Raw genomic sequence first — 15,922 nt, 5'->3', positions numbered from 1 at the left:
AGGGGATTAGCATTTATGCTAAAACGAAGTGCTTTATGCTAATTCTGGTGGATGTTTATATGAACATTAAAGATTTAGTAATAAGTTATGGGCATCCATATAAATGCAGACTTCAGAGGGCTTACACCTGAATGACTTCATGGAGAATTTAGCCTTTATTATTAGGACAGTGATAATGTTTGACTAGCAGACATATCCACAATCTATAAAATTGCTTGCTCTGGCACAGTTTATTGGATTGTATTATTGTAGAGTTACTGCAGAGTGGAGGACAGGGAGTAGAAACTTAAGGCTCAAATTGGGGGTTATTTTTTGGGGGGGGAGATTTCTGTTTTTACAGTCTCAAATAATTGATACTGATACAAAAAAGTAGAATGCCAACAAAACTCCAATCAAGGAAACATTTTCTTCTCTTTAGATTCCATGTTTTAATCATCTTGTCCTCAATAGTAAGGGGTGCACAAATAAAAATTAGGGATACACTGATATTTTTTTTGTCAATACCAATAGCCAATTAACCAGCCATATTAGCCAATACGGATCCGATAACTGATTTACAGGAATGCAGCCAGGCACATGGAGGGCAGCACCCTGCAGGTAAGTCTGTGGAGGGGAAGGGGCACAGGGGAGGGAAGGGGCATGGGGGGGGCAGATCAAGGCCTGCACACAAATCTGGGGGCCCATGCCTCCCCCTGGGGGTGTGTGCAGCCTAAGGCAGCTGCCCCCCTCCACACCCTTACCCCCTGCACCTCCTGTGGCTCTGTCCTGCTCCTTGCCCTGGCCCTGGGTCCTATTCACTGCCCAGGCTAAGCAGCACCCCTAGCCTGAGCCCCAGTCCCTGTCCCACTCCCTTACTGTGGGGACCTTGATCTGCTCCCCACAGGTCCCTTCCCTCCCCACACCCCTTCCTCTCTCTAGACCTACCTTCAGGGTGCTGCTCTCCTATTACCTGGCTGTATTCCTGACCATGTGCATGGGTGCTGTTGCAAGCATACACAGGGCATCCAGGGGCTCTGGCCAGAAGGCATATTATATTTATTGGTGATGTTATCAGTTACACCAGCCAAAACAAGCCGATAGCCAATAATGTTAATTTTCCTTTTATCGGTGAGGATCTGATATGGCACCAATATATCAGTCGATGCACCTCTAATAGCAATACATTTGGAAGCAAAGTCATTCCCCAAGGAAATTCCCTTGCTTCAACTCATAAATGAATCTAGCTTAATTGCAAGAGGCCCTTTTTGGATGATGTCTTTTATTGCAACAATGAACTAGCCTTAGTGGCCTGTCATAATTGGTGTCCAAGTGATCAGCATTGCTAATTACCGAAGTGGAGGACCAGAGGGGAATTAAAGCAGATTTCTGAAAATGATTACATTACCTCTATGTATCACTTTAATTTGAAATATTGTGGTCAGTTATTTCCTGAAAAGCCAGTGTACTCTGCAGAAATATATGACCACCTCTCTGGTTAGCCTGCTGTATCATTTTTAGCAGTTGCCAGGGATAGTGAGGATGCGTATACAACCCTCCTTCAAATGCACCCAGTTCTGCAGTACTTTAAGGGATTTTTTTTCTCTAATCCACTTGCAGATAAATGTAGGCCTTGAGTGATGAGGGTTAATAGCCCTTCTACTTTTATCAGATAAAGAAATACATTGCTGTCAGTTTCCTGTGTGCGCTATATGGGTCCAAACACATATAAAATAAGCTTAAGAGAAACATTCTTCCTCTTTCCATTAACTGCTGCTTGGTTTTGTTGTTAATGTTTGATGATGCTTTCTTGGCCTGCTGTTTTGAGCTGTATGTGAGCTGAGTGCCCTCGTATTTAACAGCATTTAGCATTATAGAATTAAAATCATTTTAGAGCTCTCTAGTTAATGAATGGCAATTGCTGCTTTTGTCTTAATTAAGCTCTATATATTATAAACATATCAGTGAGTTTTGGTTTCTGTTGTTTAAAACCTAAAGCTTTATCTTACCTTTATTATGGGCATACAGACTCTAACTTTACTGAGTTACTTGCTTGGAATAATTCTAGAACTAGGTCCTTGAGGTAGATGACGTGCTTGTTAACTACTTGTTGGTTATTCCAGCAGACTGGAAGGAGATACAATCTGTTCCTGAAGCGACGTCTCAGGGTAAAACAGTGACGAATGATACTGCTAGTGGCTTGAATGGTTGCAGTGATGCTTCAACATGCTTCAACTGTGTGATGTCTTTTGTTAATTGGGAGCAAAGTTCATATTCAGATAAATACTCCACAACTCTTTTAGAGAGCTTTTATACTTCCATATGAGGGTACAGGGTATCCAGGACAAAATTCGTTCCACAGCCAACAATGATATACTCCTTTGATAAGCAATTCTTTTTTCCATCTTAATAAAATATAGAGGTGAGCCCTAAAGACTAAATTTAGCCCTTTATAAACACATGAGCTAAGTACAGACAGTCAAAAAGCCCAAGGTTGAATTGACTCAGTCTTTGCAGGTTTTTTAAATATGTAAACTACATAGATTGAACCAATAAGAAAGTGAACTGATGTTTACTTTTCAAACAAGAAATGCAGCCAGGCTCTTGCAGTGGCCTATACTAATAGCAGGGGATGCTAGAGCTCACCTCCCAGCCTGCTGGCCAGTGCAGAGGTGGAGCCCTCTGATTCACTAAGCCATGCCCTCTCAGCCCACTGCCTGTGCAAGGAGTGGTGGTGGGAAAAAGCTACTTCTCCCACCTGGCACTGGACCCCCATTCAGGAACAGCTTGGGGCAGGGGGAAGGAGGGGAAGCTGGAACTGGGGCTTTACTCTGCCACCCCCTCCCCACCAGCTGGGAGCAGGGTTGGAATCTCCTAGCCATTCCCCCTTCTTAGCCTCCCAGCTGGCTGAGGCAGTGGGGGAGGGAAGTCTGCCCCTAGGCTTGGCTCTGCCCCCTGAGCTGGGAGCCATGAGCCATGCCCCCTCCTCAGCCTCTGGGTTGGCTGAGGGCCCAGGGAAGGGGAAGAGGAGAAGCCTGCACTGGGGCTTGGCTCTGGCCCCAGAGCTGGGAACCAGGAGCCACACTTTTTCTCAGGCTCCTGGCTGGCTCAGAGGAGAGAGAAGCCTGCGCTGGGGCCTTGGCTTCCTCCCTCCTGAGCTGGTAGCCATGCCCCCCTCTGAGCCAGTCTAGGGGCTGAGGAGGAGCATGGCAAGGGGACTCCAGTCCTGCTTCCGACTCTGGGGGAGCAGAGCCAAGGCCCCACTGCAGGCTTCTCCCTCCCCCCCAGCCAGCTGGGAGAATGGGGGTGTGGCTCCTGGCTCTGAGGGTGGAGCCAAGTCTTGGTGTTGGCTTTTTCCCGCCCCCCGCCCTCAACCATCCAGACAAGTGACACACAGTAGCAGGAGCCACCCTTCCCGCGCCCCCCAGATGAGCCACGACTTTCAGGACATGGTGGTGCATGTACCTCTGGATTGGGGCGGGGCAGAAAGCAGAGTGGGAGCTCTGGGGGGGCTGCAGCCACCTGAAAATTCACTGTAGCTGCCACCACCTGCCTGGAGCGCAGCCCGGTGCAGCCCTGGCACTACCCATCCTACCCCACACAGATGTGGTGGTACAAGGCCCCCATGCCCTCCCACACCAGAGGCAGGAGCAGTGGTAGAAACTGCTGGTTAAGCCACCAGACCAACAGCACACAGTGGCAGGGGCCACTGCCCCCACCTCCCTGCAGCTTCCTGGCCCTGACTGGGCAGCACTTGCCCCAGCCCTGATCCCAGCCCCAATCCCTCCCTCACCGCAGGGGTTGTTGATCTGCCCTCCCATGCCCCTTCCCTTCCCCTTCCCCTTTCCCTTCCCCTTCCACCACTTACCAGCTGCACACAGTATTGACCATCGTAAAGGAACTAAACCACCATTTGTAACACTGGTCCTATAGGAAAACTGGTTCCAAGTTACAACTTTTCGACTTAAGACACGGTTTTCAGGAACCAGTTATGTTGTAAGTCTGAGGACTGCCTGCATAGATCTTTTTTTCTAGAGAAAACTTTGTGTTCGGTTACCTGGAACTAACCAAAACTGGTACCATAGCAGATATTGAGATAGTTATGTTTACCTGGTTACATTTAAAGCATTATTTCTGTAACACAATTTACTGGAAGAGATTAGATTTTATTTACTATTATATTTTAATTATATTATATTTTAATTTTATATTTACTATTATATTTATATTTATATTTTATCCTGAAAATTAAAATACAGAATCAACACTTGGATTTTTTAAAAAAATGTTCACTTTATACAGTAGATTAATGGATTTTAATTCTTTTTTTTTTTAAGGAAGGAAATTTAAGGGAAATTTTGCAGATGGCTAAGATTTAGTTTGTGTAGTTTTTGTTTTCTAATTCTTGATGTAACCAGTTAAGTTAATCACTGGGCAGTGTTTCTGGATAGTTGCTGCTTTAGAAGCCCTGGTTTGAAAGAGAGTAGGTGCATGAACTGTCTTTACTTTTACAGCTGTTGCTGTGCCTCTTGCTTTGACATTTTTCAGCTGTTCTCTAGTTTGCTCTTGCTTTAAGGAGTGCTATAATTAACTCTGCAGTATAAAAACCATATTGACGTATAACGAAACACTTGATATAGTTTTTGAGAGAAGCTTTAAACTGTTTTGAAAAAGAGGCATTTCTGAAAACTGAGAAATCTTTAAATCTAGCGTTGCTCACAGGCATTACTATATTAATGTATATCATTTTAAGCTATATGTAGCATATGTTTCAAGCGGATGCCCAGTGCTTGTACATAGACAGCTGGAAATTCCTTCTCAACTCTCCTATAACAGATGGAACTATTGTTGAAACTCCATCGTAGACACAGGTACCTTTAACTGTGAGGAAAATGAAGAACTGAACCCAACTGAGGAAGCTACTCTGTTCTTCTGCTGTGTTTTAGAGCAATGTAAAATTTGATTTTCAATTGTTTACCCGTGCTCTTCACAGATTGACAAACGGCACCAAAGCAAGGATTCTGTTTTCTTCAGGGATGGGGTCCGGCGAATTGATTTTGTACTTTCTTATGTGGATGACCCAAATAAAGACGAGGAAAAGAAAGCGGTAAGTTTCTTTTTTGGTATCTTCTGAACACCAGCTTTCCCTGGTTTTTGCCTGGATTATTTTTCTTCTGGAGAAGCCATTTTTTGCTCTGAGGAAAAAAAACCCTTGAACCTGTGTACACTTGTGTTTTCTATTGGGAAAGCAGTGACTCCCCCAGTAGAAACTAATGTCTGTACATGGCCTTAGATTTGTTTGAAATTGCCATCAGCAGCTACCATCAGAGCTCCAAACTTTCCATCCTCATTGTAAGTCAATGTCTCTGAAATAGCAGTTCATGGTAGCTGGCATTCAGTCATATCTACCTGACTAGAGTTTATTACACAGGTTGCTTCTCTTTTTATTTTTTACTAAAATATGTTTCATGTTGCAATCACCCAAGCCTTGAGCTTCCAGTGTTTTGATATGTTTGTCAGAAGACCAAAGGCAGAAAATTCTGTGAAGGCCCTTGATTTTGGAACTGACTCCTTGAGGAGCATTGAGCTACTTGGATCATGCTGAAAAGCCAATCTGTTGACCAGGGTTATGAAGGCTGAATATGAATGATTATACACATGACTATTATTTCAACTGAAAAGCTCATGTATGCATTTTGTATGTGCTTGTATTATATGTGTACATGTATTAGTAAGATACCTTCTGTGTTCAGAAAACATACTGGATCATTGCATTTTAATAAGCATGTGCAACTAATAGCCCTAATAACTGTATGGTTAATTCAGATTTCCTTCATTGGAAGAATACCAGAAGAATAATTTTACATTATTTAATTTGTGTTCAAATGAAGAAGTTGAGTTCTTGATACTTTGTAACTTAGAGCAGCAAGTAGCTCTGTTAAACTCCTTGTTTAAATTATTATATAAACCTCCTTTTCCTTTAGGGTAATTCTGTGTCCTTCCCTTATAATAACCAGATGAAAATTCTGGGTTCCTGAGGCTAAGCTCATGTGTAGAGATAAGAGCTGATTTTGGCTTTTGCTAGTTATTTGAGAGAGAGCTTTTGTGTGAAGATTTTCCTCTGTTTAATGTACACAGTCAATTACTAATGCCCAAAGGGTGAAAAGTCTGATATCTTTATTAAGATAGATGTGAGATCCTTGGGCCACCATTTATGTCCACCACCAGTATTTTACAAATACCTTCACTAAGTGCATTAATATATGTTCATTTCTTGAAACACTGATGCTAAATTTTTCAAAAAATTAAAACAATCGATCTAAGGCAATGAGACTATGAATGTTAGAGCATGCCAGTTAATGGGAACCATCATTTTATGATGTGCAGCATGTCTGGGAAAGACTAAATAAGGTACGCACCTAAAGAAATACAACATTTGGTGGTTCACAGGGTAAATGTGATTTCTTTATTAGATCAACTAAATGGTTGGCAAAATTGTTCTTTGCAAGCTTTCAGGTACAAACACCCTTCTTCAGGCACAGGGAGAGTTTGTTGTTTCTTTGTGTGCTCTCTTGGGTGAAATGGAAGCCAGTATGCAAAATGCAGGTCTATGAAAATGCAAATGCTGGCAGGGAGGATCAGAGGCCCTGGGAGACAAAGGGTGTGAGACAGGTAGGACCAACATAGCTACAAGCAACAACCCTAAAGCATTTGGTGGTTTTGTATTCATGTAGATAACAGCATCTGGGCAGGGTTTTGGGCCAGATTACGACTGAGGTCTCTTCCAATCTTTTGGTTCTGTGTACAGATTTGTACTGCTGTCCTTACTCAGGTGAGTAAGAGATGTACTTGGGCCATGCCGTTGCACAGCTGCTAAATAGAACTGTATTTGTTTAACTGTTAAAGTGTCTAAAATGTAATTTAGAGTTTCACCAGCAGGCACTCCTTTATTAAATTAATTTGATCTATTTTCTTGTGAGGTTCATGGAGGATTCTTACATCTCCCATAACCTCCTGAGACTTGTGATGGATGAGGTCTGTATAAGGTTGTCGGTAAAAGGGCTTTTATTCTTAATTACTTGCTTTATACTCCCAGTAAAATGATCTCAGTGTCTCCTCTGCTAGGCTTTCTGACTGGTATCTTGCTTTATTACCGAACTATTTGTAATTTATTATCTTTATTATTACAAATCCCTGTTGTTTTAAAACCAGGCTCAAAATATCCATGGAAATGGATCTTGTAGACAACAAAGTACGAAGTCCAAGCTTACTGTGGGTTGCTGTAAAATACCACTTAGCAAGTTCTCAGCAAAGCACAATAGCCACAGTGGTGACATTGGATCAGGTTTCCAGAAGGAATCAGAAAGTGGCATTTCTGTTTGTTCTTTGTCTACACTGAGATTTTGGACCTGATTCAAGAAATGCACTCATTCAAGCCATTTTTTACATTGTAAGCTCCAGTCCTGTCAACCTCATGAATTGAAAGGAATCATTAATTGGCCAAAAAATTCTAAAGATGTTTTAAAATATACTTTAGATTATTTTGGCTTTTTAAATTTTCCTTCAGCCTTTTGAGCCATTACAGGTTCAATTTACAAGCTGTTCTCAGCAATCACAAGCAGCCAGAACCTGATTTTCTTTTCAAAACGAAAGCTGAGATGCTCACGTAATCTCATATTTCCAAGGGCAAATGATGCCTTAATGAAAAATCTCCGGAAATTTATGCTTGTGGAGTTCCGTGAAATAACAGACCTTCTTTAACCAAACACAGACACATAAAAAGAAGAAAACACACAAGTATTGTGTATTCCCTTTGTAGGAGGAAGAACAATTGGAAAGAATAGCTGTTTTTCTCTGGCAGTCAAAACACAGAGCCATGAAAAGTTGGCTCTCAAAACCCAGGAATTTTATTTTGATAAATGAAATAAACTAAAATAGCTACATAAAGCAAATAAATAATCAAAGTTCTCCAGTGTGTGTACATCGTCTGAATCTGAACATCTTGCAGTCTGCCTTTCTTAACTGTCCCCGTTCAGCTTATGTGTTCAAACCAAGACGGGGTTAATTACAGCTGTTATTTAAAGAAAATGGGTGCCTATAGACTTGTTCCAACATATTCTAATTAGAATGTGTTGGAGTAGACTTGATTAATTGAGTCTGGTGGAGCGTTCTAATTAGAATGCTCCAGTATGCCTCACTATCATCTGTATTGAGCGCCCTGTGTTTCAGAATGGTGGTGGGGAGGGGAGGGCTTTATTTAAAACTCATTTAATGAGCTTTAGTTAAAGTGCCCTCACAGCCATTTTGAAATGTTGGATGCTTAATACATGTAATGGTGAGACATTTTAATTAGACTGGCTCTCTGGGAACCATTCTAATTAAAATGCGCCTCCCCTCCCCTGGAGTTTCCCCAGGATAATCTCTGCAATGACAGGACCTCTGTATATAGAGCTGTATAAACACTGGGAGTGTTTGCATGAGATGCTACTGACAGTGGTTACTGCTCATTTATTTAGCACTTGTATAATCAAGTGCTAAATAAATGCACAGTAACCAGAGTTACTGCACAGTAGCGCCGGCGGACACCTTTTAAGTAACATTACTTTGCAGTAGCCTAATAATAATGTGCAGTAATATTAGTATTAGCACTGTTGGTGCTGTGATATGTTACTGTGTAGTATTATTTGGCTACTGTGCTGTCCACATCTCATGTAGACACACTCACTGTGAACCAGTTATAGTGTGGAGATATGTTTCTTGGGAGACTTCTGAGAAAGTAAGATTCACCAGTGTATTTAGGGCCAGTGTAAGGCCAGTGCAGTGAGGCCAGCAAAGTTGTACAGGCTAAGAATAGAAAGGTTCCTAGGAGAAGGAGCAACATTTTTTATAGCAGGTTTTGAGTACTTGCTTCAGAGAAATAGCTTTGGATTTCCTAACTTTGAATAGAATTCATTTCTATAGAGCAACAGTCTGCTTCAGATGAAAGCACTTCATGTATTAATAGGCCTATCTTTCCTCTTAGCTTCATACAATGCAAACCCATATACTTGATAATGCTAGTTTTTTGCGTACCCCCAAGAGCTCTACAAGCTCAGACTGGAAAAGCTGCCAAGTTTCTTGAGAGAAACTTCTTGAGAGAAATCTCCTTTTAAGAAAATAGTCTTATTGAGATAATCAGCTAATTCAACTCTTAAGTTAACATGGTGGTTGCTTAAGATTAGAAAAGTCACAAAATTACACGTGGAAGCAAAATGTGTAAATATAATATATTGATTGAATGCTTTCTGATAAACAGCGCTTTCCTTATCATCCATGTAAAATAAGATGAATGGGACTGCAATGTGTGGCTGTCCACCCAGATCTGAACTCTCAAAGGCTCCCTCTACACCAGAGCTTTCCAAACTTTTCATGTTGGTGACACACTTTTTAGATATGCATCATTTCGTGACACAGTAATTCAGTTCCGGGGGAGGGGCCAAGGGAAGCAGACGCGAGTAAGGGAGCTCCGCGGTGCCCTTCAGCAAAATTTTCTGCATTTCGTGCGACACACTTACACACTGCCGCCGACAGACTAATGTGTCGCGGCACACAGTTTGGAAAGCTCTGCTCTACACGTTACAGGTAGAGGAATTTAGCCTGAGACCAGCTACATGTGCAAAGTACCCATCATGCCATAAAAAGCTCCAACCAGCTCTAAAGTTAGACTTTGAAAATGTGTATTAATGTTATAGCTGATTGCTATTGAGCTTTAATTCAGTTACCAGGGCTCCCAGCTGCAAGGGGGCAGCATACCCAGCTGGGGCTGGGAGTCCTGCAACTGAGGGGACTCTCAGCTGTAGCAGCTGCCAACTCTGGGTCCTGGCAGCACTCTGGACCTGCAGATGCTGGGTCCCCACAGTGTGCCTCCCGGTGCCAGGACCCAGCTGAGTCCTAGCAGCCATGGAGCATCTCACATGCCATCTCACAGCCCTGGGGCTATATGAAACCTCTGGGGCTGGGAGATCATGGCCACTGCAATCTCCTTGCCAGTACAAGGGCACGTTTCGCATGGCAGGAGGCACAATTTTGTAGATTGGGCATTAGATCCCATCATGTCTTTGTCTGCGTGAGTAGAGGAGCCCTCTCTACACATTTGCAGTGTGATTGCATCTGTGTATCCAGGCTTTTGACTAAAACCTCTCTCTATTTTTGTTTCTGTTTAATCTCTTCTGCTTCTGGATTTCTATTATTCTAATATTGATCCTGTAGTGGCTGCAGTGAACTGCTACATTCTGCAAACATTCCTTTTTATCCCCTGGGCATGGGCCAACTCAGAAAATAATTGTCTTAGCTATCTTGGAGGTTAAAAGTTTACTTCTGACTTTCCATTGTTTAGGTGACCATATAGCATGTAGTGATCCCATCATTGTTTTAATTTTTAAAACCTAATTGCCTGAGGTAGGGAAGTACTGATTGCATCCTTCAAGATGCTGAGAAGCTTCTGAATTCACTGAAGGCTAAGTTAAATCAAGCCATAAGATGATGAAAATCTGGAGATCGTTCGTGTACCTTTTAATCAGATGTTCAGCTACTCTGGATTTACTTATTAGCGATTTGCATTCACCATCAGCCTTAGGGTACTCATTATAAGCTTCCCTGTAATCTTGCACATCTGAAAGGGACAAATTTAAAAAAATAATACTTCTATCTCAGTAATGGGTAGTCTACAGCATCAGTTATTGAAATTTCACTTTTCACTTTGCAATTCCACTTAATAAACTCATTTTTATGAATGCATTTATTTTAAATGCAAAACATAACCCATAATCTATATGGTGCACAATTTATACTCACAGGGCACATAAAAATTAAAGTCCAAAGCATTCATTCAGTCTCATCTCTGCAATAAACCATTTTTTCTGTGTATTGTACTTGGATGTTATAAACTACATGAATGAATCCTAACTGTAAAGCTTTTTACAAACAAAAATCTAAATTATATTTTATGTTGGGCAATTTATTTTATATTTTATCTATTATCTAGCAGTAGATAGTGTTTATTTGTCCGACTAACCTCACCAATGCATTATTTTATCCATATATGAAATTTGCTGGCATATTCAGAATAAAAGTGGCTGAATTAATTTAAGAAAAAAATAAAACAGTCTGATTAGAACTATTTATTTAGGACTGCTCACATTCTTTTTGTTGTCTATAGGCCCAGTTCTCCATAACGAGCACCCCAAAAGTATTATGTTTCTAGGAGCTCCACAAGCTGAGCTTCTTCATGATGGAGCAGAACTGTAATTTCACATGCAACACACAGACACAACTCTTTTTAAATCTTCTCAGCCTGAAAAGTGCAACTTTTGCCTGCATTCAGGTTACCCTGATGTGTATTATGCAAGAAATAGGGAAAGGATTTCCTAATTTCTCTCTCAGTTCCTGTTCCACACTGCTCAGTCACATTAGAGCTAGGCATAGTCTAGCTCTTAGTGTTTTGTATTTTGGTGCAGTATCACTTGTAAATAGCATTAAATGTAATGTTACTGCTTTTTAAACTAAGAAAAGAGAGTACATTTTCCCAAATTTGGGTCTTTCTTTGCATTCACAAAATTCTGATGGGCTCAGTGGAAGTTGTGGGAGTACCAGGAATGGCGAACTCGTGTTTTGTCTTGAGGGTCTGATTTTGTTCAGTGTTGAACATGTACAGCAAAATGAAAAGCCTTCCATTGTAATTGAGGCTCACAAGATTGAGCCCAAAGTTGTTAACAAGGGTCCAAATTCTATGCTGACTTTTGCTTTCTGCCACTATGTGATTTATGCTACTGGGGCATAAGCACAGAATTTGGCCACATATATTACATTTTTTGTAATACATTAATTTTGTTAGCACCCATTATTGTACACTTGGAGTTTGGTTAGAATAGAAATGGATACTCTAATCCGGAGGAGATGTTTTCTAACATGAAAACCTATTGCTTAAGAGTAGTTTTTTGTGTTAAGTAACAATGTACCATGAACTTCACCACTTACTTTTGACTGATTATTCTTACTAAAACACAACATTGTTATCAAAGGTACCTTCATGTTTAAAAGAGTGGTTTATCTTTCTTAAATGTCTGATCTTATTTATGCACAATGGCATTTGGCTGACTTTTCCCACTGGACTTTGGATCCATTTTTGATAATCTTAATGCATCTGTTTTTAGTTTGTCGGGTATGCTGGGAAGGGACTATAACAATAGTATAATTATTTAAGCTAGCCTTACCTCTGTGGTGCTGAAGTGGAAAAATTGCCAAAATACGGGCCCTTATTTTCAGCCTTGCAGGGTGAGTGAGGTCATGAATTTTAAATTGTGACATTGTTATATCTAGAAATGGTATCTCTGGCCCATTAAGAGACTTGAGAGACTGCATTTTGTCTCTCAAGCTACGGACAGGCTAAAATTGGGGGAAATTCTATACTTGGCATAAAAATAAAGGAAAAGGCTCTGGGAGCATGATTTTCTTTTTGGAGAGTTTCATCAAAACTGTGGAATCTAATATGATTTGGGGAGGGTGGAACAGTAAACAGACAGCAGATAAGCTAGTCAGAAGGGTACAAGCAATTAATTCATTCCATTCTCTACAAGTTATCACTCTAGAGATGTTGTATCATTGTATATGCAATATGGGGCAGGGTTCTCACCCTCTATACTTCTGAATTGTGAAAGAGGAAGATACTGCTCATAATCTCCTTTTCAAGGGATTCCTTTAATATAAATAGACCACTAGTGGGCAAAGAGCCAGCAGTTGATTTCTTAATTTCCCCTAGTGTATGGGCTGGAGAGAGAAGCTGTATTGTCAGGGAACCATAGTATGATATACTGCATGCTGTAGTGACTGTCATGGGAAATATGGTTGCTACTACAGTTCTGTGTGTTTATGTAGATGCTTAGGAATACATAACACTCAGCTATAAAGCTGTATTTTATTCTTTGGTTTTGGAGTTTGATTTGGACATCAACTATGAAATCCACTGAGTCTTCTGATATCTGTTATTATCCCAGAATGGAGGACTAATGTACTGGGAAGACAAAAGAGATGTAGAACAGCTAAAAATACCATGTTTTCTCATATACCACACACCCTATATTTTGGCAAGACAGAATGAAAAGAAAGGTGGGGGTTTTTTGTGGGGGGAGAGGGGCGGGCTTACAGTCTTCCCTGCTACAGCCTAGGATCACCATGGCTGGATGCCCATTTGTGCATCTGTCACTCATCCTCTCTTTCCAACTCGGGTAGGTTTTGCCTGACCAATCTCATCTTCTATGAGCAGGTGACATATCACCTGGATAAGGGAGAAGAGATTGACATCATATACCTTGATTTTTAAAAAGCTTTCGATCTGGCATCCCATGATCCCATGATCATCTCATAGAAAAACTGGCCAACTGCGGCCTCAGCTATGTCACAGTCCACTGGCTGGGGAATTGGCTCCAAGGTTGGACCCAGAGAGTGGTAGTTAACAGAAGTCAATCCTCATGGTGCACTATGACCAGTGGGGTCCCCCAAGGCTCCATCCTTGGGCCTATTCTTTTCAACATCTTCATCAATGATGTGGACATTGGTGTCAGAAGCGGACTGGCCAAGTTCGCCGATGACACCAAACTTTGGGGTAAAGTGTCCACACCCAAGTACAGGATGGTGATCCAGGCCGACCTTGACAGGCTCAGTAAATGGGTGGATGAAAACCTGATGGTGTTAAATACTGTAAAATGCAAGGTACTCTACCTTGGGAAGAAAAACCTGCAGCATGCTTATAGGCTCAGCAGTGCTACACTTGCTATTACCATGGCTGAAAGGAACTTGGGAGTCATGATTGACCACAACATGAATATGAGTCACCAGTGTGATGTTGCAGCTGGTAGAGTGAGCAAAACTCTTGTTTGCATCCATAGATGCTTCTCAGGCAAATCCCAGGATGTCATCCTCCCACTGTACTCGGCCTTGGTGAGGCCGCAGCTGGAGTACTGCATCCAGTTCTGGGCTACACAATTTAAAAAGGATGTGGAGAAGTTTGAGAGAGTGCAGAGGAGAGCCAGGTACATGATCAGGGGCCAGGAAAACAGGCCTTATGATGAGTGGCTGAGAGCTATCGGACGACTTAGCCTGAAAAAGTGCAAGCCTCGGGGAGACCTGGTGGCTGCCTATTAGTATATAAGGGGCATGCATCAAGATCTGGGGGAATGCCTGTTCACTAGAGTGCCCCAAGGGATGACAAGGTCAAATGGTCACAAACTCCTCCAAGACCGGCTCAGGCTGGATATACGGAAGAACTTCTTTACTGTACGAGCCCCCAAGGCCTGGAACACACTGCCGCCAGCGCCTACTCTGCACTCCTTTAAGAGACATTTGGTTGTTTATCTTGCTGGGATCCTATGACCCCAGCTGACTTCCTGCCCCTGGGGCAGGGGGCTGGACTCGATGACCTTCAGAGGTCCCTTCCAGCCCTAATATCGATGAAATTAGCATGAATGAGAGAGAAATAATATAAATACATACAATGATAAAATGAATAATTAGCTAGAATCAAAACATTATATAGGGAAGCTATATATAGGGAAGCTTCCCATCGACCTAGTGATCGATGGGAAGCTGGGTGACAGCGACCATGAGCTGATCACCTTCACCAAGTCGGTCAGCAACATGCAAGTCCTTGACTTCAGGAAAGCCGACTTTGATAAGCTCAGGAGGCTTGTCAGTGAGGCCCTAAGGGACCGTGACCACAGGGAGAGGGGAGTTCAGGAGGAGTGGTTGCTCCTCAAGGGAGCGATCCTCAATGCACAAACTAAGTCTATTCCATCTCGGAGGAAAGGCAGCAAGAGGGCACAGCAGCCCCCCTGGCTCTCCAGGGACCTAGCAGATCTCTTGAGGCTAAAAAGAAAGGCCTACAAAGGGTGGAGGATGGGAGTCACCTCCAAGGAGGATTATTCTGCACTGGTCCGGTCCTGTAGGGAGCAGACCAGGAAAGCCAAGGCTGCAACTGAACTCCAGCTAGCTTTGAGCATCAAGGACAATAAGAAGTCCTTTTTCAGATATGTGGGGAGCCGGAGGAAAAGCAGGGGCAACGTTGGACCCCAGCTGAACCAGATGGGGCAACTGACAACTGACGCCCAGGAAAAAGCCAACCTATTAAATAGGTACTTTGCGTCAGTCTTTCATCAGTCCCATGGGACGCCCATGCCCGCTACAGGGCCGGGAAGTCCGGGTGAGGGTGATCCCCTGCCCTCCATTAATGCTGACTTTCTGAAGGAACATCTTGAGAAGCTGGATACCTTCAAGTCAGCTGGCCCTGACAATCTCCACCCCAGGGTACTCAAGGAGCTGGCGAGCATCATAGCCCAGCCTCTAGCACGGATCTTTGAAAACTCTTGGCGCTCTGGTGTAGTGCCCGAAGACTGGAAGAAGGCCAATGTGGTGCCTATCTTCAAGAAAGGGAGGAAAGTGGATCCGGCTAACTATAGGCCCATCAGCCTGACTTCTATCCCGGGGAAGATCTTAGAAAAGTTTATTAAAGAGGCCATCCTTAATGGACTGGCCGACGCCAACATCTTAAGGGATAGCCAGCACGGGTTTGTTGCGGGTAGGTCTTGCTTGACCAATCTCATTTCCTTCTACGACCAGGTGACCTATCACCTGGACAAGGGAGAAGAGATTGATGTCATATATCTTGACTTCAAAAAAGCCTTCGATCTGGTGTCCCATGATCGCCTCTTGGAGAAACTGGCCAATTGTCGCCTTGGGTCCTCCACGATCCACTGGCTGGAAAATTGGCTCCGGGGTCGGACCCAGAGGGTAGTAATCGATGGAAGTCACTCATCGTGGTGTCCTGTGACCAGTGGGGTCCCCCAAGGCTCTGTCCTTGGACCCATACTGTTCAACATCTTCATTAATGATGTGGACACTGGAGTCAGAAGCGATC

General features: G+C 42.6%; 1 protein-coding gene across 8 annotated transcripts in view; it reads left to right on the top strand.

The window, feature by feature from the left end:
- The window catches only part of ANO5 (anoctamin 5), a 102,806-nt gene that overhangs the window by 47,906 nt on the left and 38,978 nt on the right, over positions 1–15,922 (top strand). For 3 of the 8 annotated variants that reach the window (XM_014518549.2, XM_025200373.1, XM_025200372.1), the window contains one exon: positions 4,970–5,083. The exons of 2 other annotated variants lie outside the window; for them this stretch is intronic. In XM_014518549.2, the coding sequence (XP_014374035.1) occupies positions 4,970–5,083 (114 nt within the window). Of the gene's footprint in view, positions 1–2,099; positions 2,145–4,969; positions 5,084–15,922 lie in introns of all 8 variants that reach the window. 3 more of the 8 variants (XM_006020710.3, XM_025200370.1, XM_025200371.1) reach the window with 2 other exon arrangements.

Source organism: Alligator sinensis, unplaced genomic scaffold (assembly GCF_000455745.1).
Source record: "Alligator sinensis unplaced genomic scaffold, ASM45574v1 scaffold165_2, whole genome shotgun sequence".
Taxonomy (NCBI): domain Eukaryota; kingdom Metazoa; phylum Chordata; order Crocodylia; family Alligatoridae; genus Alligator; species Alligator sinensis.
This window is presented reverse-complemented; position numbering and strand designations above follow the sequence as displayed.